This window comes from Rhinolophus sinicus, chromosome 16 (genome assembly GCF_057876585.1).
Source record: "Rhinolophus sinicus isolate RSI-liver-muscle chromosome 16, RSI-T2T, whole genome shotgun sequence".
Taxonomy (NCBI): domain Eukaryota; kingdom Metazoa; phylum Chordata; class Mammalia; order Chiroptera; family Rhinolophidae; genus Rhinolophus; species Rhinolophus sinicus.
In genome coordinates, this window is record NC_142516.1 from 88,062,192 (window position 1) to 88,088,627 (window position 26,436).

Below are 26,436 nucleotides of genomic sequence, written 5' to 3' on the forward strand. Positions count from 1 at the left end.
TTATTGGTAAAGGTAAACTTTTTTAACCAGTTAAGAACAACTTAGATGTTAGGAAATAAAAAAGAGCCAACGTTCGTTTAAGGATTTGTAAATATACTATATTTCTGTATAGATTATTTGCTTTTGTTGATCTCTTAATAGATGATATATTAACATTAACGTAATATAGATACTGTCTAAGCTAACACTATGGATGCCCATTTTCAGCTTCTTTCAGTTCTGACACTATGTTCTGTCACATCCAGAACTTTGGCGCTGTGACATGTACTGAGACGACTCTTACCCACCCCCCTTCCCTGTCCCATCTGTATACTGTGTGGAAATTCACTGCCAGAGCACTTAGCACATTCTGGTGGGAATTAATGTCCGCTTGTTTAGCACTGCTTTCCTATATCTACTTAATATTGACTTGTTGAATAAAATGATATATCTGCCTTGTGTATAAAATGTTCAGAAAGTATAATAAAATTCAACTTTTTGATTTCTTGTGTAATTAAAGCATGGCCCTTGAGTGGTTTTTATAGTAGTAATTTAAGGGAAAGGGAAGGAAAGGCATGAGGAGACTAGTTGCAGGGAGCACAGGGACACGGTCACTGTGGTACCTCCGCGTTCTACGTGGGGCCCGTGTGCTGGTAGGCATTGTACAGGACGCAAGGCAGGCACAGGCCAAACTGCTCGAAGAAGCCAGCTGTCACATGAGGAGAGAGAGTTAATACTGATCAGATGGCTGAGATCTGCCAGAAAGGACCTGTTGACCAAGCTTTCAGTCTGGACAGCTCTGAACGACTGGAATTTGTGTTTTTCCCCTGTTTCAGTCCAGTCAGCACTCACTGAACATCAGCTGTGTGTCAGGGTAAATGACAGTACCAGTGAGTGTGAAAGGGGAGTGGCATGACCCAGGAAGGATGTTGTGGTTGCAGGAGGGCGATGCCCTAAGATAAACAGACCCAGGGGAGAGCGGGCTGTGGCTGGCACAGGCACTCACACTGTGTCAGGGCTGCTGCTCTGACCTTGGTGGAACCGGTGTGTGCCTGGGTGCAGTGCCCAGCCTTGAGTAGGACAGTGTGCCATGTAAGAGGCTGACCCACTCGGAGTCAGGCTCCTCTCAGATGTGGTATCTACTGGCCAGGTATTGTGAGGATTAACTGAATTCGTGTAACGTGCTTCATTCATTAGCGCAGTGCCTGGCACGTAGCAAGTGCTCAACGAGAGGTCAGCAATGAATACTTCAGTGTTGTCTCTGTCAGCATTGGGTCAAGATGCCGGGCATACAGACTCTTACACTAACAATACTTTGCCCATTTGGTCTTTTGCACTTTCCACCCATGATATAAGTATATTTCTAAAAGCAGAGCTGTTTATCAGATACGATATGTTTATCTTTATGAAAGCACAGCTGCGTGGTCTGTTGCCTACCTGTCTCTCTGATCTTGTCTCCTGCCATGCTGTTCCTTGAACATGCCACGCTCATTCTGTCTCCTGGTCTTTGTTCTTACCGTACCTCTGGCTCTTCTGCCAAGAAGCCCATGGCTCCCCAGCTGGACCTCACTTAGTCTCCTTACATGTCACCTCTTTAGAAAGGCCTTCCCTGACTGTCCTATCTAAAGCATTACTCCCTGTCAGTTTCTTATCCTGATTCAGATTTCTTCTTGGCACTTCTCACTACCTTAAACGATTTTACCCATGTATTCATTAATTGTCATTCTCCGGTTTGGGAATGGAAGCTCCCTCCAGTTAGTCTCGGTCACTGCCGTATCCAGTGCCTTTGCTCTCAGAGCAGGCACCTAGTGAATATTGTTAAATAAGTGACTGGAAAGTTTGGAGGTTATTAAACCTAAACACTAAAATCACTCTTTAAAGATTATTCTAGAAGTAGTTCTATTATTCTCCAAGTTGGGGAATAATACTGAAAGACATCTTAACTTGTGATTTCTTTTCTTTTAGAAAAGCGGAGACAGTAGAGACATGATGGGGAAGTTGTCTCTCCGTAAGCAGCGCTTCATGCAGTTTTCGTCACTGGAGCACAAGGGAGAGTTTTACATGACACCACGGGACTTCCTCTTCTCGGTGATGTTTGAGCACATGGAACGTGAGTTGTTTTGTGTGTTAAGTTAAAAAAAAAACACAAATATTAGGGCCAAAACTGCCTATTTTTCAGAACTTTTCAGTAACAGGCTTTCTTTGTTTTAATTATCATCATTCTTTGTGCCATGCATTTACTTACTATTTAGACATTTCATTGCTTGTGACACAAGTACAGTTAAACTTTTATCTAAGAAATAGTTGACTTGTATGTGGGTATTTCTGAAGAGACAAAGGAAAAAAGATAAGTTTTTATAATGTCACTAAATGAATTGTTAATAAAATAATTATTTTATCCAGTATGTTAGTTTTGGGTGGTACTGATGTTTTAAATTGGGCAAAAAAAAATGAAACTAGATTGGAGCAATGAGGAGAGTCATATAATAGAGTTATGATGCCATTAGTAAAAAAAAAAAAAATCTGAAAAAATAGAATTCGAAGCAAAAATCCAAAAGCTGTAAAAGCTGTAATTACATAATTTTTTTTATTTCATAAACTGTCAGTTCTCAGTTATTTCAAATGATATCAGAGATTCTTTTTCTTTTTATCTAAATGAGGCCCTTTTACTTTGCAGAGAGTGAATATGGCCCTGACCTCTGGCCTCTGTATTACAGAAGTGTTCTATGAAAATTTCTTGGCTTCCTGACACTTTCTGAAGTGTGCTGGAAGTGTTGCCCATGGATAGCTATATATGGCACAGGGGATGTGGGCTAGGGCAATGTATGAGGAGCCCAGATTTCATTGTAATGTTATCTAGAACAATTTATGTCCCAGGGCATTCTTGAAAACAGTAAGCAGTCAGCTGGCACTTAGTAGAGCTTAACACCTTGGTATGGTCAGGGAAAGAGACCAAGAGAGCTGCCAGAACAGTTGTCGTCCCAGTGACTGTGGGCATGCCCAAACTGCTTCCCTGAGAAGCAACATCAGAAGTGCCAGCTACAGCCATCCAGCCAGACGCTAAACAACTAAACAAGCAAAGAACAAGCCCTGTGGTGAGGAGGGAGCTAGTATCCAGAGTTGCTACTATACACGTATATGAGGTGTGATCAACAAATATGGTGAATGTTTAAATTGGAAAAAATGTATTACAATAAAAGACACATTGCCATTAATCCCCCTTAAAAGACTCCCCCCCTGCTTTGAACATACTTATCCCATTGCTCTTGACACTTTCTGAAGCAGTTCTGGAAGTCCCCTTGTGTGAATGTCTTTAGTTACGCTGTCATGGCTGCCTCGATGTCCTGAATCGATTCAAAATGTTTACCTTTCATGGTCATTTTGACTTTGGGGAAGAGCCAGAAGTCGTACGGTGCCAGATCTGGTGAATAAGGTGGACAAGGACACACCGTTATGTTTTTATTTGACAGAATTGGCCATACCAGAAGTGATGTGTGACAGGGAGCATTGTCATGATGGTGGATGAAATCATTTGCCCATTTCATATTAATGCGTTGTTCATGATCCATGATTTACAGCACACTTTAAAACACACCTCTTTCAACTGTAGCTCACACCTGACTGCACCGAATAAGTTGAAACTTGTCACACACTGTTACTAAGGTTTGACATGCCACTTCCCATATTGAATATCCCTGCCTATTCGTTGGATGGCCCTTGGCAGCAGCATTCACCATATTTTTTTATCACACCTCATATCATCTAAAATGTCCCATTTCCAAAAACAATGATACATGCAAAGAAACAAGAAAGTATCACCCCACTGAGCAAAAACAATCAACAGAAACTGCTTGTGATTGCAACCAGATCTCAGATTTACCAGGAAAAAAATTAATTTACTTTACAAAGGTAAATCATGATTAAAGAAGTAAAAGAAAGTATGACGATAATATCACATCAAATAAAAAATATCAAATAAAAGAAATTATAAAAAAGAACGAAATAGAAATTCTGGAATTGAAAATTATAATAACAAATGAAAATTTCACTAACGGGGCTCAAAGTAGATTAGAAATGGCAGAAGAAAGTATCAGTGAATGTAAAGACAGACTAGATTATTCAATCTGAAGAACAGAGAAGAAAAAGCATAAAGAAACATGAAGTGTCAGAAAAATGTGGGACACCATTAAGTATACCAACATATGCTTAATGGGAGTACCAAAGGAAGAGAAGAGAGAGAAGGGAGGAGAAAAAAATATTTGAAGAAAGAATAGCAGAAAACTTTCAAAGTTTATTGAAAGATACTAACCTATACATCATGGAAGATCAACAAACTCCAGGTAGGATAAACATAAAGAAATCCACTAACAGACACATCCTAGTAAAAACAGTGAAAGTCAAAGACAAGAAGAAACTCTTGAAAGCAGCCAAAAGAAAGAAATGACTTGTCACTTACTAGGGACCCACATAAAGTAGTGGCTTACTCAGCTGAAAGAGTGGAGACTAGAAGGCAATGGAATAACATACTTAAATTGCTCAAAGAGAAAGACTGTCACAAAAAATCCTATATCCAGCAAACCTGTCTTTCAAAAATGAAAGAAATAAAGACTTTTCAGATAAACAAAAACTAAGATACTTTGTTACTAGTAGATCTGTCTTACAAGAAATACAAAAGGAAGCTTTTCAGGGAAAACAGAGTGACTCCAGACAATAATTTGAATCCACACAAACAAAGAACACTGTTAAAGGTAATTAATGTAATCTTAAAAAATTATATAAATGCATATGAGTATACTTTCTTCTTTTAACTGACTTTAAAACAATTGTATAAAATAAAATGCATGTTGTCCATACTCATATATGTATGTTATTGTACATTTATGTATATTTTTACTTTCTACTTGTATCCTTGCATCCACACTGTATCTCCTGTATGTTATGCATACATGTATGTTATATGTATATCACACATATAATAATATGTATATTTTGGGGCCCACAGCATATAGAAATGTAATACATTTGTCCAGTAATAGCACAAAGGAGGTAGATATGAGAAAAATTGTACTGTGGTAAAGAAATGACTTATAACAATGTATTTTGGGATTTGTAACATTAATGGGATAATATGTATAACAATAATGCCATAAAAAGGAAGAAAGGAAATAGAATGACATAGGAGTAACATTTCCATATCGCACTGAAATTGAGTATAAATCTGAAGCTATTTCTGGTTAGTCAAAATATATATGGCAAGCCCTAGAGAAACCACTAAGGAAATAACTTTTAAAATTTATAAAATTTTAAAAAGATCGTTAAATTTAAATGTCTCATTAGCAAACTTAATGTAAACAAAGCAATTAAGGAGGAATAGGGAAACATAAAAGGCATGAGTCACATGAAAACCAAAAACTAAAATAGCAGACATGAATCCAGCAACATCAATGCCACCTTCAAATATGAATGCATCTATCAATCCAATTAAAAGGCAGAAATTGTCACACTAAATGAAAAAACAAGATCCACCTTATATGCTGTTAACAGGAGATACAGTTTGAATGGAAAGTGACAAATAGAAAGTAAAAAGGTAGAAAAAGATAAATCATACAAACAGCAACCACAAGAAAGCTGGAGTGGCTATACTATTAACAAAAAGTATAAAATAGACTTGAAAACCAAAAAAAAAAAAAAAATGTTATTAGAGATTAACAGGGTCATTTTATAATGAGAAAAGGATCACTCCATCAGCAAGCTATAAATATATATATATAATATACAGAGGGTGCCAAAAAAATGTATACACATTTTAAGAAAGGAAAGAACTGTATTAAAATTGTAATACTATATAATGATAACAAAAGATGAATACAAGTCCTGTGTAGTCATTTTTTGGCACCCGCTGTGTGTGTATATATATATATGTATATATACATAAAACATAAACAGTATATATGTTATATATATGTGTATATATATATATATATATACACACACACACACACACACACACACATACAGGGGGGCTAAAAAATGAATATTTAATATATATATTATATATATATATATATGTCAGAGGACCAATAGAAATGAAGAGAGAAATAGGTAATTCAACAATAACCTATTGGAGACTTAAGTAATGAAATATCCACTTTTAATAATGGATAGAAAAGCTAGGCAGAAGACCAGAAAGGAAATAGAAGACTTAAGAATGCTATAAACGAACTACGTAGACCTAACAGACAGCTGTAGAGCACTCCATACAACAACAGAATACACATTCTTCTCAAGTGCACAGGGGTCTATCTCCAGGACAGATCATATGTTAGGCCATTAAACAAACTTTATTAAATTTAATATAGAAATTAAACAACTCACTCCTAAGTAACCAAAGGTTAAAAGGAGAAATTAAATGGATCATCAGAAAATACTTTGAGGTGAATGAAAATGAAGACACAATACATCAAAACTTGCAGGATGCAGCTAAAGAGTTTTAGAGGGCAATTCACAGCCATAAATGCCTATATTGATAGAGAATGGTCTCAAAACAATAACCTACTATCTCATCTTAAGGCACTGGGGAAAGAAAAGCAAACTAAACCAAGCAAAGAGAAGGAAATAATAAAGATTAGAGATAAAGGAAATAGAGACTAGCAAAATAGTAGAAAAAAAAGTCAATGAAACCAAAAGCTGGTTCTTTGAAAAGAAATATCAAAAGCTGAAAAAATGTCAGTAAAATTGACCAAGAGAAAAAAACGAGAGAACATTCAAGTTATTAGAAAAAGAAATGAAAGAGGGGCATCACTACTGAACTTAACAGAAGTCAAAAGGATTATAAAGGAATACAGCAAACAATTGTATGCCAGTAAATTAGATAACTTAGATGAAATGGGCAAATAGTATTTTTCTCTTATTTTATGGATTGTCTTTTCTAGCATCCTTTAGTACACAGAAGTTTTAAATTTTGAACTCAAATTTCTGTTTTACTTTTATTGCTTGTATTTTCAGTGTCATAGTTGAGAAACCATTGCCAAATCCAAGATCCAGAAGTTTTGCTCCCTCTTTTCTTCTAAGAGTTTTATAGTTTTAGATGTTGATTTTAGGTCTTTGATCCATTTTGAGTTGATTTATGTAAATGGTATAAGGTAAAAGGGTGCAACTTCATTCTTCTGCATGTGGCAAAAGAATTGTCCCTGCACCATTTGTTTCCCATTGAATTGTGTTGGCATCCTTGCCAAAGTTCTATTGAGCATAAATGTGTATTTCTGGGCTCTCAATTCTGTTCTGTTGATCTGTAGGTGTACCCTTTGCCAGTATCACAGTTTTTTGTTTTTTTTTGTTTTTTTTTTTGAAATATAAACCATTTACTAGACATTTCAATGTTTGAAAACTATAAATAATATGATATCACTGCATATGGAAGCTTAACATTTAAATTGGACACACTAAAGCAACACGAACAGTATCACAGTTTTGATTACTGTAGCTTTGTATTAAGTCTTTAAATCAAGAAATGGGAGATCTCCAACTTTGTTCTTCTTTTTTAAGATTCTTTTGGCTCTTCAGGGTCTCTTGAAATTTCATATAGATTTAAAACTATGTTTTTCTATTTCTGTCAGAAACACCAGTGGAATTGTGATAGGGATCGCATTGAATCCATAGATTGCTTTTGGTCAAGTATTATTGTCTTAACAAGATTAAATCTTCCAGTCCAATAATCCAAGATGTCTTTCCATTTATTTAAATCTTTAATTTCTTTCAGCAAGTTTTGTAGTTTTCAGTATACAAGTTATGCACCTCCTTGGTTAAATTTATTCCTAAGTATTTTATTCTTTTTGACGCTGTTGCAAATGAAATTGTTTTCTTAATTTCCTTTTGAGATTATTCATTGCTAGTGTGTAGAAATACAACTGATTTTTGTGTGTTGATTTTGTGTCCTGTAATTTTGATAAATTTATTTATTCGCTCTAATAGTTTTTTGTGAATTTCTTAAGATTTTCTACATATAAGATTATGTCTTCTACAAATAGAAATAATTGTGCTTTTTCCTTTTCTATTTGAATGCCTTTTAGTTTTTTTTCCTTGCCTAATTGCTGTGGCTAGAACTTCTAGTCACATCTTGAATAGAAGTGAAGAATGTGAGCATCCTTTTCCTAATTTTACTGCTGAAGCTTTCAGTCTTCACCATTTAGTATGATGTTCACTCTCGTTTTACAGCTATGCCCTTTACAACGTTAAGGAAACTTCCTTCTTCTATTCCGAGTTTATTGAGTGTTCTTTTTTATCATGGAAGGGTGTTGGATTTCATCAGATGTTTCTTCTGCCTCCATTGAGTTGATTGTTTGGGTTCTTTCCTTTGTTCTATTAATGCCATTGATTGATTTTCAGATTTTGAGCCAACTTTGCATTCCAGGGATGAGTCGCATTTGATTCTGGTGTACAATCCTTCTCATGTGCTGTCGAATTCTGTTTGCTAGAATTTTGTTGAGAAGTTTTATACCAATGTTAGTCGGGGATACTGGCCTACAGTTTCCTTCTCCTGTAATGTCTTTGTCTAGGTTTGGTATCAGGGTAGTGCTAGTCTCTTAGGATGAGTTCAGACATGTTCCTCCTTCCATTTTTGGAAGAGTTTGAGGAGGATTGGTGGTGATTCCTTAAATGTCAGGTAGAATAGTGAGGCCATCTAGTCCTGGGCTTTTCTTTGTTGGGAAGTTTTTTTTATTATAGATTCATTCTCCATACTTGTTTGGGTATATTCACATTTTCTATTTCTTCTTGAGTTCATTTTGCTAGTTTGTTTATTTCTACTTATTTGTCCATTTCATCTAAGTTATCCAAATTGTTAATGCCTTGAAATTACATACAGTCATTCTCTTAGAATTCTTCTTATTTCTGTAAAATCTGTGATAATGTCCCCATTTTCATTTCTTATTTTAGTAATTCAACTTAAGGCTTCTGTCTTTTTTTATAGTCAAACTAACTCAAGGTTTATCAACTTTGTTGATCTTTTCAAAGAATCAACTTTTGGTTTCATTGATTTTCTCTATTGTTAATCTGTTCTGTTTTATCTCCACTCTAATCTTTATTATTTCCTCCCTTATGTTAGCTTTCAGTTTAGTTTGTGCTTCTTTTTCTGGTTCCTTAATGTGTACAATTAGGCTATTGATTTGAGATCTTCCTTTTTAATGTACACATTTACAGCAATAAATTTCCCAGTTAGCAGTGCTTTTACTGTGTCCCAAAAGTTTTAGTATGTCGTGATTTTATTTTCATTCTTAAGGTATTTTCTAATTTCCCTTGTAATTTATTTTTTGACCCATTGGTTATTTAAGAGTATGTTGATTAATTTCCATATACTTGTGAATTTTCCAGTTTTCGCTCTCTTCCTCATTTCTAGTTTCATCCCACTGTTACCAGAAAAAATACTTTGTATGATTTCAGTATTTAAATGTATTAAGATTTGTTTTTTGAGTTATGATATGGTCTGTCCCGGAATGTTTCACGTCCACTTGAGAAGAATGTATATCCTGATATTCTTAGGTAAAAAGTTCTGTATGTCTGTTAGGTCTAATTGGTTTATAGTGTTGTTCGCATTCCTTATTGACCTTAGTGTCTGTTCTATTCATTGTTGAAAGTGGAGTACTGAAGTCTCTAACTATTATGGTAGAACTGTCTTTTTCATTCAATTCTGTCAATTAGGCAGGTTTTTTTTAAAAGTATATGAAGAATAAGAGCCCATTTTTTCTTATGTATATATGTTTATACATAAAATACAGTTTAAAGGATATTCACCAAATTGCTAATTGTTCATTCTTGCTTTTGGAATTATCAGTTTTTATATTTTCTTTCTGTTCTTGTAATTTTCTAATTCATTTGCAACAAGTGTTTATTATTTGTATAAAAAAGAAAAAGTTAAAAATACTTCTTAAAGAACTCTACATTTGAAAGGTCAGTGAAACAAGAAGAGCCAATCGCAGAGATTTTTTTAAACAAGACCATTGACCGAGGGTGAGAATCCAGTGTCGTGGAGTCAGCAGTGTGGGTGTTCCAGAAAGGTTCAGGGGAATGATAACCGAGAGGCTATTGGATTTGATCACTGGCATTGTTCACTAGCACCATAGGTCAATTTCAAGGGAGTGGTGGGCAGGAAGAGAGAGAATCAGGCGGCAGTGAAAACAGCAGATACGGATTTTCCTAGAAATTTGTTCTAAAAGGTACAAAACAGAGAAGATGATAGCGTGAAAGAAAACACGCTAATGAAAGAATTCTTTAGACATATTTTATAGCCAAACAGTTCTTGGTTATCAGAAATGTCTATGCTACATCCTATACTGTAATTTATACTCATTTTTTCATATTAGGGTTTCAAGTGGAGGTTGTAAAAACTTGATAATCATCCTCAAAATATTAACATAGCATATACTTGTAACTAATATGTAGTAATGTCTCTTTTCTCTTCACCCAGCTCAGTGGTTCACTCCTTTGTCTTTCTCTCAATGAGCATTTGTATTTTCTTCCTCATTGAAAATCTCAGCTATTTACTCTCGTGCTTAGTGTCATCAAAGCATTTCCTCCCCGTTTATATTCTTTCAATTGGCTCCAGTATTTGCTTTACTCTACCCTATTGTAGCCACAGGCCCGAGCTGTTCTCATCAAGTTCAAAGTTTACGTGTTCTTTTTTCTTTGTTTCACTCTTGTTGTTTTTATGCAACCCTTGATTTAGCCAAATCAGGTTCTTATAATGTTTCCACTTTTATTATTCAGTGGAATGCAATTAAACTCTATCAGAAGGCATTTAGCTAAATCAAGAATTCGGTAATTTTGCAGGCCAAATAATACATCCTTTATGCATAAGAAAAACCTTCAGTTTTCATCATGGATAAGAAGAATAATCTTGGTTGCATTCCTACGTATCATGATGAACAGCAAAACAAGGAAAACAGAGCCAGCCCAGTGACCCATGCTTTCCATGTATAACAGAAAGAAACAAAAGAATCTGAGACTCATTAGATCCAAATTCAATTTTACCTGGTATTTATCTCTCTGGATGTTTTGCAAACAATGCGTTTTACTAATATTAACAGTAACTGATGGGGAGACTTAAGCCGTCTCCCCAGCCGCTCCCTGCTGGGTGCTGGCTGCTCGTTCTCCTTCAGTGTTGCCCTTACCTCTGGAAGTGTCCATTCCCCCACTTGTGGAACTATGGTTTTAGCTCAATTCCTTCAAAGCTTTTTCCCCACTCCCAGGAGAATATAAATCCCCTTAAGAGTGATGTCACAGCCTAACCCTGTATTTGTTAACATCTTAATAATAGTCAAGAGTAAGCAAAATTGGGTGTCAGAAGAGATGGAAGAGAGGAATATCCAGTAGAGATCCCACAGGAATTCGGCCCCAGGCCGGTCCTGACTGTCCTTGCCTCTGCATCCTGCATGCCCTTACTTATACTCACAATATAGATTTTGTTGCAAAGAAGTAAATAAGTAAGCCAAATTAAGATTAACCCATGGACATTTTAACAGTTTCCTCTGAAAACTCCTAAAAGGGTTATAATTTGGTGGCCATAGAATTTATGATGGTGCATGTGCCAAAGTTGCTAGTATGAGCCCATCTTTGTGGATTTATCTCAAGAGTTTTGAAATTACACAAGTGAATTTAAAATTTTTTAATTGCTGCAGTTACAATATATAGTTCTTATCTGTGCCACTGTGGGACTTGTTTCCTAGTCTCTCATTGTTTCCTGCTCTGTAATATTGAGTATCGTTTCATTCTCTTTTTTTTTTTAATTGGGGTGATAATTGTTAGTAAAATTACATAGATTTCAGGTGTACAATTCTGTATTACATCATCTATAAATCCCATTGTGTGTTCACCACCCAGAGTCAGTTCTCCTTCCATCACCATATATTTGATCCCCCTTACCCTCATCTCCCACCCACCCCCCCACCCCATTTCATTCTTTCTAATCAATTGTGATACAGAATTTCCCAAACTTGCGTGGTAGATAACTCACCTGGGCAGGAATTAAAACGCTCAAGTTCTCCTCTCCCCTCCCCCATGACTTGATTCAAATTGTGCCATGGAGTCCATCATGGACACCCTTTCACTCTACCTCCCTCTCTTATATTTCTGTATTTTTAACAAGCACCCCGCCCCGGTGATTGTTTTGATCAGACAAGTTTGAGAAGTATTTAAGCAATATATGTAAAGGTGCCATGCAATGTGTTGTATCATTGCGATCAAGGCAAGGGTGGCCTGTTGGAATCAGTTCTTCACCGCAAAAGCCCTGTTGAGACCTCAGGGAAGCTACCAAACCCCTCCTGCCTGTTTCCAGATCTGTAAAGTGGTAGTGTCCACCTGCGAGTGCTGTTAGGATGGTTATGTTAGAGAATGTGGGAAAGCCTGTGGCAGCTACTGGTTACAATTAATATTCCCAATTAAAAGACTAAAATTAAAAGATTAAAGCCTTTAATCCACAAAATCCACATTAAGGTCTCATCAGGTAAACATTAGCAGCTAAATATTTTAAATTAAGAAATAACACATTTTTGTTATAAAAACTTGTTTATTTTAAAAACTGAAACATTAAAAAGTATAGAGTGGAAAATGTAAGAAAGTAACCATAACTCTCTCACCACCATCCAGAGTAAGCAGCATTAACACAGACTTTTTTTTACAAATTTGAAATCATGCCTTATATACTATATACTGTTTTATAACCTAACTTTTTCTATTGAATGCATGGGAGCAGCTTTCTTTCTCAATAAATATTTTTCTAAAATATTTTTATGATGACACAATACTGTCATTTATATACCATAATTTAAATGTTAGAACATTTAAGTTGTCTATAACTTTTAATTATTATGAGTGATGCTATAGGAATGTACTTTTTCATAAATCTCTGAATGACTGATTATTTTATAGAATACTTTTCTAGAAATATTATCATAAAATACACATTTTTTAAGACTGTTGAAGTATATTGCCAAATTGCCTGATAGATGCACTGGTTTCTACTTTTTCTTTGACTGCAAAATTCATCATTGATTTTTTTTATAATAAATACTGTCTTGTTTTACTACATTTAAGGAGAAATCTCTATCTTCAGTTTCTTTCTTACTACCATTAAATTAATTAAAAGAAGTTGTACTTTACAATGGCTTTCTAGAATGAGAGGAAGGGCCAGGCAGCATTCAGGTTCAATTTTCAGACATTTCTTTTGAACACCCTTTTAAATCTCTCTTATGAACTCAAAACTAGCACAGAACCTACCAATTTCCTTCTGCTATTAGAATTTCCTCTCTAGTGGCATCTCTGAAAATTTAAAATTTAGATCCTTTTTTGTGTACTACAACAAAGATATAAGTGTTGACTTTAGACTGCCTCCTTTTACTGTCTGAATAATCCAGAACACATAATCTCTTCTGTAAATCTATTTCATCCAGAAGGTGGAGATGAGAAGAGTACCTGCCACATAAGGTAATTTTGCAGATTGGATGAGATAATTTCTATAAAGGCCTTAGAACAGTGCATGAGCACATAGCATGTGCTCAGTAACTATCTTAGCTGTTATTAATTGTATTATTAATTAACTGAATTGCTCCTAGCCAAAACTTGTTTAAAATTGAAATATAATTCACATACCACAAAATTCATCATTTTAAAATGTGGTGTTTAGTTCACAAGATTGTGTAACCACCACCACTGCCTAACTCCAGAACGTGTCATCGTGCCAAAAAGAAACTGTGTCCCCATTAGTGGTCACTCTCATCCCCCTACCCCTGCTACCACCAACCTACTGTCTGTCTCTCTGAGTTTCCTCCTACTCTAGGTACCTAGTGTGAGTGGAATCACATAATATTTGTCCTTCTGTGTCTGGCCTCTTTCACTTAGAATAATGTCCTCAGGGTTCATCATATTATAGCACGAATTACTTCTTCAGTACTTAAATGTTGTTTATGTTCCCACCAGTGATGAATGAGGGTGTTCCAGCCTCTCTACATCCTCCCAAAACCTCATTATTTTTCTTTTTTTCTTTTTTTTTTTTTAGTATTTAAAATTTTTTATTCTATTAATAATGAAAAGTTATATCCTTTTTTTAAATTTTATTTTATTAAATTTATTGGGGTGACAATTGTTAGTAAAATTACATAGATTTCAGGTGTACAAGTCTGTATTACATCATCTATAAATCCCATTGTGTGTTCACCACCCAGAGTCAGTTCTCCTTCCATCACCATATATTTGATCCCCCTTACCCTCATCTCCCACCCCCCACACCCCTTACCCTCTGATAACCACTAAACTATTGTCTGTGTCTATGAGTTTCTGTTTCTCATTTGTTTGTCTTGTTCTTTTGTTGTTTTTGGTTTATATACCACATATCAGTGAAATCACATGGTTCTCTGCTTTTTCTGTCTGACTTAGTTCGCTCAGCATTACTCTCTCAAGATCCATCCATGTTGTCACAAATGTTCCTATATCATCTTTTCTTACCGCCGAATAGTATTCCATTGTGTATATATACCACAACTTCTTTATCCATTCATCTATTGAAGGGCATTTTGGTTGTTTCCATGTCTTGGCCACTGTAAACAAAGCTGCAATGAACATTGGAGCACACGTGTCTTTATCTCTAAATGTTTTCAGATTTTTTGGGTAGATACCCAGGAGAGGGATTGCTGGGTCACATGGCAATTCTATTCGTAATTTTTTGAGGAACCTCCACACTGCCTTCCATAGTGGCTGCACCAGTCTACATCCCACCAACAGTGTATGAGGGTTCCTTTTTCTCCACAGCCTCTCCAACACTTGTTACTATTTGTCTTGTTGATGATAGCCATTCTGACTGGGGTGAGGTGATATCTCATTGTGGTTTTGATTTGCATTTCTCTGATGATTAGTGATGTTGAGCATTTTTTCATATCTCTATTTGCCATTTGTATGTACTCTTTGGAGAAATGTCTCTTCAGGTCCTCTGCCCATTTTTCAATTGGGTTGTTTGTTTTTTTGTTGTTGAGTTGCATGAGTTCCTTGTATATTCTGGATACTAGCCCCTTATCGAAGGCACTGTTTGCAAAAATCTTCTCCCATTCAGTTGGTGGCCTCTTTATTTTGTCAATGGTTTCTTTTGTTGTGCAGAAGCTTTTAAGTTTCATATAGTCCCATTCATTTATTTTAGCTTTTACTTCCATTGCCTTTGGAGTCAAATTCATAAAATGCTCTTTGAACCCAAGGTCCATAAGTTTAGTACCTATGTTTTCTTCTATGCAGTTTATTGTTTCAGGTCTTATGCTTAAGTCTTTGATCCATTTTGAATTAATTTTGGTACATGCTGACAAATAGCAGTCCAGTTTCATTCTTTTGCACGTGGTTATCCAATTCTCCCAGCACCATTTATTGAAGAGGCTGTCTTTTCTCCATTGTATGTTTTCTGCTTCTTTGTCAAAAATTATCTGTCCATAATTATGTGGTTTTATTTCTGAGTTCTCAATTCTATTCCATTGGTCTATGTGTGTTTTTCTGCCAATAACCATGCTGTTTTGATTATTGTTGCCTTGTAGTACAAGCTAAAGTCAGGGAGTGTGATACCTCCAACATTGTTCTTTTTTCTTAAGATTGCTTTGGCTATTCGGGGTCTTTTGTGGTTCCAAACATCTGATGATTTTTTGTTCTATTTCTTTAAAAAATGCCATTGAGATTTTGATGGGGATTGTATTAAATCTGTATATTGCTTTGGGTAATATGGCCATTTTAACTGTGTTGATTCTTCCAATCCATGAGCATGGAAGGTCTTTCCATTTCTTTGTGTCTTCTTCAATTTCTTTTAAAAATGTCTTATAGTTTTCAGCATATAGGTCTCTTACATCCTTGGTTAAGTTTATTCCTAGGGATTTTATTCTCTTTGCTGCAATTGCAAAAGGAATTGTTTATTTTATTTCTTTTTCTAAGGTTTCATTGTTAGTATATAGGAATGCAATGGACTTTTGTACGTTGATTTTGTAGCCAGCAACTTGACTGTATTCATTGATTGTTTCTAATAGCTTTTTGGTGGAGTCCTTAGGGTTTTTTAACTTCTTCATTCCCAATTTGCATGCCTTTTATTTCTTTTCTCTTGCCTGATTGCTCTGGTGAGGACTTCCAACACTATGTTGAAAAGCAGAGGTGATAGGGGACAGCCCTGTCGTTTTCCTAAACATAGAGCAAAGGGCTTCAGTTTTCCCCTGTTAATTATGAGATTAGCTGAGGGTTTGTCATATATAGCCTTTATTATGTTAAGGTATTTTCCTTCTATACCTATTTTATTAAGTGTTTTAATCATAAATGGATGTTGTATCTTGTCAAATGCTTTCTCTGCATCAATTAATAAAATCATATGATTTTTGTCCTTTATTTTGTTTATGTGATGTATCACATTGATGGATTTGCGTATGTTGAACCATCCTTGTGCCCCTGGGATGAACCCCACTTGGTCGTGATGAATAATATTTTTAATGCATTGTTGCGTTCGATTTGCTAGAATTTTGTTTAGGATTTTTGCATCTGTATTCATCAGAGATATTGGTCTGTAGTTTTCTTTTTTAGTGTTGTCCTTACCAGGTTTTGGTATGAGGGTAATGTTCGCCTCATAAAATGAGTTAGGGAGTACTGTCTCTTTTTCAATTTTCTGGAAGAGTTTCAGCAGGATTGGTATTAAATCCTTTTTGAAGGTTTGGTAGAATTCACTAGTGAAGCCATCTGGTCTCAGACTTTTGCTTTTGGGAAGGTTTTGGATGCCTGATTCGATTTCGTTACTGATGATTGGTCTATTTAGATCAGGGGTGTCCAAACTTTTTTCAGTGTTTTTCACCAAGGGCCATATGCAGTAAAATACACAAACCGCCGGGCCACTCACTCAAGGTGAAGTACGTATTGCCTCACCTGGTTTATTTAAGTAAACTAAATATATTTTTGGAATTTGCTGCGGGCCAATCAAAAATGGATTTGGCCGGCAGGCCGCAGTTTGGACACCCCTGGTTTAGAGTTTCTAGTTCTTCATGGTTCAGCCTTGGAAGGCTATATGTTTCTAAGTACTTGTCCATTTCTTCTAGGTTATTGATTTGGTGACATATAGTCCTTCATAATATTCTTGGATGATGCTTTGTGTTTCTGTGGCATCCGTTATTAACGTCCCCTTTTCATTTCTGATTTTGTTTATTATTGTCTTCTCTCTTTTTATCTTAGTGAGTCTCGCAAAGGGATGGTCAATTTTGTTAATCTTTTCAAAGAAACAGCTCTTTGTCACATTAAGTTTTTCTATTGTCTTTTTGTTCTCTAGTTCATTTAGTTCGGCTCTGATTTTTATTATTTCCTTTCTTCCTTTGACCTTGGGTTTCATTTGTTCTTCTTTTTCTAGTTCTTTTAAGATGTAACGTGAGGTTATTTATTTGGGATTTTTCTTGTTTCTTGAGATAGGCCTGTAATGAGATAAATTTCCCTCTTAAAACTGCTTTCGCTGCATCCCAAAATTTTTGGTAGGATGTATTTTCATTCTCATTTGTTTCTATGTATCTTTTGATCTGTCCTCTAATTTATTCTTTGACCCGGTCGTTCTTTAAGGGTATGTTGTTTAATCTCCATGTATTTGTGTTATTTCCTGCTTTCTTTTTTGTAGTTGATATCCAATTTCAAAGTCTTGTGATCAGAGAATATGCTTGGTATGATTTCAGTCTGCTTAAATATGCTGACGTGTTTTATGTCCCAATATATGGTCTATCCTTGAGAATGTTCCTTGTACACTGGAAAAAAAATGCATAGTCTGATGTTTTAGGATGAAGTGCTCTATAAATGTCAATTATGTCCATTTCATCTAATGTGTCATTTAGGGTTGCTATTTCGTTATTTTCTGTTTGGATGATCTATCCATAACAGTCAGTGATGTATTTGGGTCCCCTAGTCTAATTGTGTTTTGGTCAATTTCTCCCTTTAGTTCTGTTAGTAGTTGCTTGGTATATTTCGGTGCTCCCTGATTGGGGGCATAAATATTGATGACTGTTATGTCTTCTTGTTGTATAGTCTCCTTTACCATTATGAAATGTCCATCTTTGTCTCTTGTTACCTTTTTCACCCTGAAGTTTGTTTCGTCTGATATCATTATGGCTACACCTGATTTTCCCTGGATACCATTTGCTTGGAGTGTCAATTTCCATCCTTTCACTTTGAGTCTGTGCTTGTCCTTGTAGCTGAGATGTGTCTCTTGGAGACAGCATATGGTTGGGTTTAGTTTTTTGATCCAATCTGCTACTCTGTGCCTTTTTATTGGTGAGTTCAGCCCATTTACATTTAGGGTGATTATTGATATATGAGGATTTCCTATCATTCTCTCTTTAGTTTTCTGGTAAGGCTGTGTCTCCATTGTTTCTTTGCCTTTTTGTTATTGTCTATTATTTCTATGTGGTGGTATTCTATGATTTATCCCTATGTTTCTTCTTTAATTACAGTATATATTTCAGTTCTGGATTTTTTTGAGTAGTTACCCTTAAGTTTATGTAAAAGAAAGTTTGATATTTAAAGTATTCCATTTTCTTCAGCACGCTTACTTTCTCCATTCCCATATTCCGGTTCAGGCCTTTACTCTCCCCCTTTTTATGTTTTGGTTGCCACAGATTGTCCCTGTTGATGGTGGTCGAATAACCTCCTTTAGTATTTCTTGTAGTGCAGGTCGTGTATTAGAAAATTCCCTCAGCTTCTGTATGTCTGGAAAGGTCTTTATTCCTCCTTCATATCTAAAGGATATCTTTGCTGGATATATTATTCTTGGCTCATGATTTCTCTCTTTCAATAGTTTGAATATTTGGTTCCACTCCCTCCTGGCTTTTAGAGTTTCTGATGAAAAATCTGATGATAATCTAATGGGTTTTCCTTTGTAGGTTACTGTTTTCTTTTCCCTGGCTGCCTTGAGGATTCTTTTTTTGTCGTTGATTTTAGACAGCTTCAGTACAATGCGCCTTGGAGAAGGCCTGTTGGGATTGAGGTAATTAGGTGTTCTATTTGCTTCTTGGATTCGAGGGTCCAGTTCTTTCCTCAAGTTTGGGATGTTCTCATCAACAGTTTGAATATACTTTCTGTTTCCTCCTCCCTTCTTCCCCTTCTGGTATGCCTGTTATTCATTTATTGCTCTTTCTGATGGAGTCACAAAGTTCTTGTAGAGTTCTTTCATTTCTTTTAAGTCTCAAGTCTCTTTCTTCTTCTATTTGTGTCATTTCCAGGTTTCTATCTTCGAAGTCACTGATTCTTTGCTCCATCTGGTCAACTCTACTACCTAAGCTGGTTATTTAATTCTTAATTTCTTCTATTGAGTTCTTCATCTCCAGAAATTCTACTTGTTCTTTTAAAAAATTTTCAGTCTCTTTGGTTAAATGTTTATTTTGTTCTTTGAGTATGTTTCTGAGTTCATTAAATTGCCTGTGTGTTTTGTCTTGCATTTTGTTGAGTTTTTTAAGAACTGCAATCTTGAATTCTCTGTCATTTAAGTCACTTATTTCCATGTCTTTAACTACATTTTCTGGAGACTTTTCATTTTTTTTCCAAGCTGTATTGTTGCCTTGGTTATTCATGGCAGTTAATGATTTTTTATTTCTCTTCCTAGACATCTACAGGAGCGGGTTCTGCAACAGGTTGATAGGAAGAGGTGTTTCTTTTGTTTTCTAGTAGATGTTGGTAGAGTGTTTTATTTTCTCTACGACTGCAGCCTTTTTTTCTCTCTCACACTGTAGTGTTATGTTTTCTCTGCACTATTCCAGCGTCTCACACAGTGGGGGGATTTCCTGAAAGGCAGGCTTCTCTGTTAATAGTTCGCCTAGGTCATAGTGCACTGAATCTGTGTGTGGATGCGGAGAGCTTTTGAAGTTCCAAAGCTCTTCCTGCACCAGATTCAGAGCCTGTGTGTTTCAGCAGTTCTGTTTACTCCTGCAGGGATCCGCCCAGATAGGTGGGGTCAGGGGCGGGATGGGTTGTGAGAGGTGGCCCAGAGCAATGGCGGCGACCACCACCACAGCCGGTCCTGCTTCCACAGCTCCCTCCCCTCTGCCAGAACTAGTTGGGCTGCGAATCTGTGTCTGCGGTCCACAGTTCTCAGAACAGCAAATATTCTGTTCTTTTGATCTGACACTGCTACTGTTCCGCTTCTAGCACCGGGCAGGTGGGGGTGGGGCGAGCTCTGGGAGGGTAGGGAGGGGGCGGCTAGTCTCAGTGCCTAAAGCTCCGTTCTCTGCTCGGCAGTGAGGGCTTAAACCACCGTTTTCAGCCTTCTTCCCTCAGTCTTTGCTCCGAGGTCTCTGCCATGAGTGTTGGGTTCAGCCATGTTATATGCTGTCCCCTCAGCCCTGTGGTGCCCTGGCGGAGCCCTAGCAGTCCGGGTTCTTCCCTCTCCCGCAGCTGCGGTAGTTCCGGGAAGCAGCGAGCTCGGAGCACTGAGCTAGGTCTGCGTCCTGTGCCCGCGCGGCTCTGTCTCCTCGCACTTCTCCCTTCCCTCCTCCCCTGTTTATGCAATTTGCCCACCTGTAGGTGACTTCAGTAGTGGGCCTCTTTGTCTTGCTTGTCTGCTGTGCAGGGAGTCTTTTGTGGAGTTATACTTGTTCAATTTGTTGTAAATTCCAGGGGAGATTTCCAGAGGCTCACCTCACGCCTCCATTTTGATGACGTCACTCAGTTTCTTTTTCTAAGTTTATAAAATATGAAAGACAAGTAACATGTGTTACACACTTTTTGGGTTTTGTCGTCAGCATTGTATTACCTCATAGTATACATACACATCCACACAGACACTAGGAGTTGTCAGTTAAATGGTGACTTTATGTGTTTGATGACCTCACACGGTAGCACCTAACATTTGAATCTAGGGTTCTTTGTCATTGTGTGACACATACCGTCTTTCCCTGAAAATAAGAGCAGTCTTATATTAATTTTTGCTCCAAAAGACACATTAGGGCTGATGTTCAGGGGATGTCATCCTGAAATCTTATGCTGGGGCTTATTTTCCAGTTAGTTCTTTTTTTCGGGGAAACACGGTAATAGTGTGTCAATGAATAAAAATCTGAAATTGAAATACTTAAGCTTACAAACATCGTCATAGATGTTTCTAAAAAATTATTTAATCTTATTCACAACTACTGTGTTGATTAATAATGCCAAAACAAAATCTTGGCAATTTATTAAGACCAAATAATAGAATTTGTCCCCACTCGATTTGTAGTCCAAATTAAGCATCCCAGACTACAGAAAAGACACATGTAAAAGTGTTCATTTCTTTACTTTGTCACCTGAATTTTCATAGACCATGTAATTGTACTTAAGGAGCTTCATAGGTAATTTGAGAAGAGGAAGGGAAGTTTGTGATGCTTCTTGCTCAGGTAAGCATTGTTCTAGCTGTGCGAGGCCTGAGGCTATAGAGTAAGTCTCAACAAAAGAAGTAGTGTGATAGCTTTAGAGTTATAGTGGGTGAGAGGAAAATGGTGTAAGCAGTAGAGAAGATGGCTGAAAACCTAAAAGCACCTTAGATCTCTGTTATCCAATAGGACATTATTAAAAGTAATATCACTTTAGAATGGACAGTCATGTTGGCTAGCCTTTCAAATTTGGAGAAGCTGTAAGCTTAAGAGAATTTTTCAGGGTTTAAAAAGGTAGCTTTCTAAAGCGTGAATGTGTATTTTTTTAATCAGCGAAAGCATAAAGAGACTGATTTTAATAATGATGTGAAGAAAGAAATCATGTTTGGCAAGAATTTATGATGCAGACAACTTAAGTCAAAGGTAGTTATAAGATTTCATATGTCAGTGTATGGACCAAGAGGGTATTATTCTAAGAGAAATTAGTCAGACAGAGAAAGAAAAATACCATATGATTTCACTTATATGTGGAATCTAAAGAACAAACGACCAAACAAAACAGAAACAGACTCAGAGATACAAGAAACAAACTGGTGGCTTCCAGATAGGGAAGAGGTTGAGGGGCAGCCAAAATAGGTGAAGGGGACTAAGAAGTAACAAATTTCCACGTGTAAAATAAATAAATCAAGGGGATGTAAAGGACAGCACAGGAAACATAGTCAATAATATTGTAATAACTATGTATGGTGGCAGATGGTAACTGTACTTATGGTGGTCATTACATAATATATATAAACACCAAATCACTATGATACACCCATAAAACTAATAGGATACTGTATGCCAACTATACTTCAATTAAAAAAAGATTTCATGTGTCTGAAATGGGGTGAGTGAAACTGAAAGTAGGTCTTACAAAGAACACACAGTGTCTTTGTGTTTAGACTTAGAATTCTCTGGCTCATAACTTTCATTTAAAAATATTAGCTAAAATTGCCAAACTTTTATTTTTTAATATCTAGTTGTTTATTTTGTCTTTTAAATGGAAGTTGAGTTTTACCAAGGAATATGGGTGCTAAATAATGTTTCTTTTTGGCTATAGGTAAAACATCAGTCAAGAAGCTGACAAAAAAGGTAAGCAATGTGTGGGGCAGAGGGGGTTTCTTTCTCCCTCCCTTTCTCCCTTTCTCCTTTCCTTCCTTCCTTCTTTGCTTCCTTCCTTTCCTCTTTCCTTCTCCCTTTCCTCACCTGCCCTCTCCCTTCCTTCCTTCCTTCCTTCCTTCCTTCCTTCCTTCCTTCCTTCCTTCCTCCCCTTCCTTCTTCCTTCCCTTCCTTTTTCCCCCTTTCCTCCCCTTCCCTCTCACTTCCCTTACTTCCTTTCTCCCTTCCTTCCTCCCTTCCTTCCTTTTTCCTTCCTTCCTTCCTTCCTTTTTTTACAAGATAGAAAATGAACTTTTATAAGTTAAATTAAAACTTTAATATGTATATTTAAAGGATATGGAGAATGTGTTGGCAGCAGTGCAAACAGCTGGTTGTGGACCGAACTTTTTCAGAGACCTTGGCGATAAAGGTAACTGATTTGTTACGTTTGTACTGTGTTTTATTTAACGAAAGTGTTATTAAGCAATTAAGTTAAGAGGTTTGTAGCTGTATCTTAGAGAATCTACAGTAGAGAATCTAATAGAGAATGTTTTAACACCATGTTATTTAATAGATGTTTTTTAAATCATAATAAAATCCTCATTAAGTAGAACGTAGCTTTCTCAAACTCTTTGAGCAATTACAGATAAATTTTCCAAACACCAATTTTCATTAAAGGCTAGAGAGAAGGGACGAGGCAGAGTAGCTAAAGTAAGAAGAGAATCCACATAAAAGAACTATCAGAATTTCTACTATATCATAACTAACAAAAGGTACTATATTCTTGAAATAAGAAAATAATGTCACCAACCATGCATCATAAAAAAAGGAAACTGTAAGTCATAATTATTATGTATTTTTTTAAACTGAACAGAATTCTCATTATAATACCATCCTCAAAGATGAACTGAATCTAAATAATAAGATACGTTGTTTCTCTTTGGAGAACAGCATTTTCAAAATTGCACTCACTAGCAAGTTATATTTTATAATGGTTCCAATTTTAAAATATGTACAGAGAAGCATAGTAACAGAATTTAATATTCTCTTTTAGTGGCCCCTAAGGATTCTTTAACAAATTTTAAAATATAAATTATTTAAAATACTTCCCTATTTGACATGTGGTTTTTGAAACGTTACCATTTAACAGCATTTATTTTACAATTAAATGTAACACATGTGTATTAAATTGTTTCTCCTATAATATTCTGAAGTGTCAGTTTTTTAGAAAGCATTTTCAGAGGACAGATGCCTAAAATGCTATTGTAGAAATATACTATTTATAATCCTACACTTGTACTTATCCAAGCTTTATATTTACATCAATATTTCAAAGAAAGATTCTGAAATTTTCTTTTTCAAAAAGTTGCCCTTGTGTGAAGGATGAGACCTGTGTCAAGAGAAAAGAAAAGTGAGGTCTTCTTTTGGCACCAAGCCCAGTTCCATCTAGCTCTTCGGCCATTTCTTCACATCACCATATTCCTTTGAAAATTAGAAAAGAGCTACTCCCTTTTGTGCGGCCATCAAGGGATAAAAAGCTTTGTTCCTTCAGCTAAGATTAAAGCACTTCTCTCAGGTACAAGATATGACAAAAGGCATTCGGTTTATTCTCCCTTCACATAAACACTGAATATTAAAAAAAAAAAAAAAAAAATCTGAAGACTTGCTATAGGTTTTTTACTAAAGAGAGGTACACCTGCTCCAAAATAAAAACAATGACAGAAAAGGTGGTGATACAAAAAAGTAAGTCATTCAGAACATTTAAAAATGTATACCTGAAGTTACAGCTAAGACATCGAATTACCTGCATTTAAAAATCCTTCCCTGCTAGCCAAAGCAATCTTAAGAAAAAAGAACAATAGTGGAGGTATCACACTTCCTGACTTTGGCTTGTACTACAGGGCTACAATAATCAAAACAGCATGGTGTTGGCAGAAAAACAGACACATAGACCAATGGAATAGAATTGAGAACCCAGAAATAAAACCACATAAATATGGACAGATAATTTTTGACAAAGAAGCTAATAAAACATACAATGGAGGAAAGACAGCCTCTTCAATAAATGGTGCTGGGAGAATTGGATAGCCATGTGCAAAAGAATGGAACTGGACTGCTATCTGTCACCGTGTACCAAAATTAATTCAAAATGAATCAAAGACTTAAGCATAAGATCTGACACAATAAACTGCATAGAAGGAAACATAGGTACTAAACTTATGGACCTTGGGTTCAAAGAGCATTTTATGAATTTGACTCCAAAGGCAATGGAAGTAAAAGCTAAAATAAATGAATGGGACTATATGAAACTTAAAAGCTTCTGCACAGCAAAAGAAACCATCGACAAAATAAAGAGGCAACCAACTGAAGGGGAGAAGATTTTTGCAAACAGTGCCTCCCATAAGGGGCTAATATCCAAAATATGCAAGGAACTCAGGCAACTCAACAAAAAAACAAACAACCCAATTGAAAAATGGGCAGAGGACCTGGAGAGACATTTCTCCAAAGAGGACATACAAATGGCAAATAGACATATGAAAAAATGCTCAACGTCACTAATCATCAGAGAAATGCAAATCAAAACCACAATGAGATATCACCTCACCCCAGTCAGAATGGCTATCATCAACAAGACAAATAGTAACAAGTGTTGGAGAGGCTGTGGAAAAAAAGGAACCCTCATACGCTGTTGGTGGGAATGCAGACTGGTGCAGCCGTTATGGAAGGCAGTGTGGAGGTTCCTCAAAACATTACGAATAGACTTACCATATTACCCAGCAATCCCTCTCCTGGGTATCTACCCAAAAAATCTGAAAACATTTATACCCAAAGACACATGTGCTCCAATGTTCATTGCAGCTTTGTTTACGGTGGCCAAGACATGGAAACAACCAAAATGTTCTTCGATAGATGAATGGATAAAGAAGTTGTGGTATATATACACAATGGAATACTATTCGGCGGTAAGAAAAGATGATACAGGAACATTTGTGACAACATGGATGGATCTTGAGAGTGTAATGCTGAGCGAACTAAGTCAGACAGAAAAAGCAGAGAACCATGTGATTTCACTGATATGTAGTATATAAACCAAAAACAACAAAAGAACAAGACAAACAAATGAGAAACAGAAACTCATAGACCCAGACAATAGTTTAGTGGTTACCAGAGGGTAAGGGGTGTGGGGGGTGGGAGATGAGGGTAAGGGGGATCAAATATATGGTGATGGAAGGAGAACTGACTGGGTGGTGAACACAGTGGGATTTATAGATGACATAATATAGAATTGTACACCTGAAATCTATGTAATTTTACTAACAATTGTCACCCCAATAAATTTTAAAAATAAATTTAAAAAAATAAAAAAGGAAAAAGAAAAATGCTTCCCTGTCTTACTCTGAACAGCTCTGGCTGGAGTCTCTGCTTTGTGTGACCTGGAGCCAGAGCCGGGGGTGGAGATGGGGATAGGGGGGTGTCCCCTGGCAGCCATCGTGCCCTGGAGCCTGTACTCCTCACTTCTGTACTTCTGTACTGCTCCCCCCCCCCCCCCCCGTGTACGCTACTTCAGACAGTTTCCTTTTCATTTTCACATTCAGCTTTATCTATCTTATGTGGCTTTCCCACTTATGTCACACCTGCTTAATTAAAATTTTCATCCATCCTTCAAATACCACTTTTAGAATTACACCTCTGATCATCCAAACTGGAAATGGTTTAACATTTTCCCGAAGCCCTGTGACTCTTACCGTCAGCATCTCTCAGTGGCACTTCGCATTTTCTGTAAACATGTGCATTGTGGCCTCCGGTGTGTACAGCACAGCTCTTGCTCAAAGCACCAATTTGGAGAAAACATGGAAGTCAGAGGAACATGTAAAGTGACACCAAGAAAGTTCAGTCTCACCAAAATGCTCTAGGCTTCGAGAAACTACAGGACAAATGACGAGGGTTCTTCAAC

The 26,436-nt window shown here is 36.4% G+C and overlaps 1 protein-coding gene across 1 annotated transcript in view; it reads left to right on the forward strand.

The window, feature by feature from the left end:
• The window catches only part of MICU2 (mitochondrial calcium uptake 2), a 74,769-nt gene that overhangs the window by 15,715 nt on the left and 32,618 nt on the right, over positions 1-26,436 (forward strand). Inside the window, exons 2-4 of the mRNA XM_019715675.3 lie at positions 1,945-2,089; positions 22,444-22,475; positions 22,836-22,911. Of these exons, the coding sequence (XP_019571234.2) occupies positions 1,945-2,089; positions 22,444-22,475; positions 22,836-22,911 (253 nt within the window). The remainder of the gene's footprint in view (positions 1-1,944; positions 2,090-22,443; positions 22,476-22,835; positions 22,912-26,436) is intronic.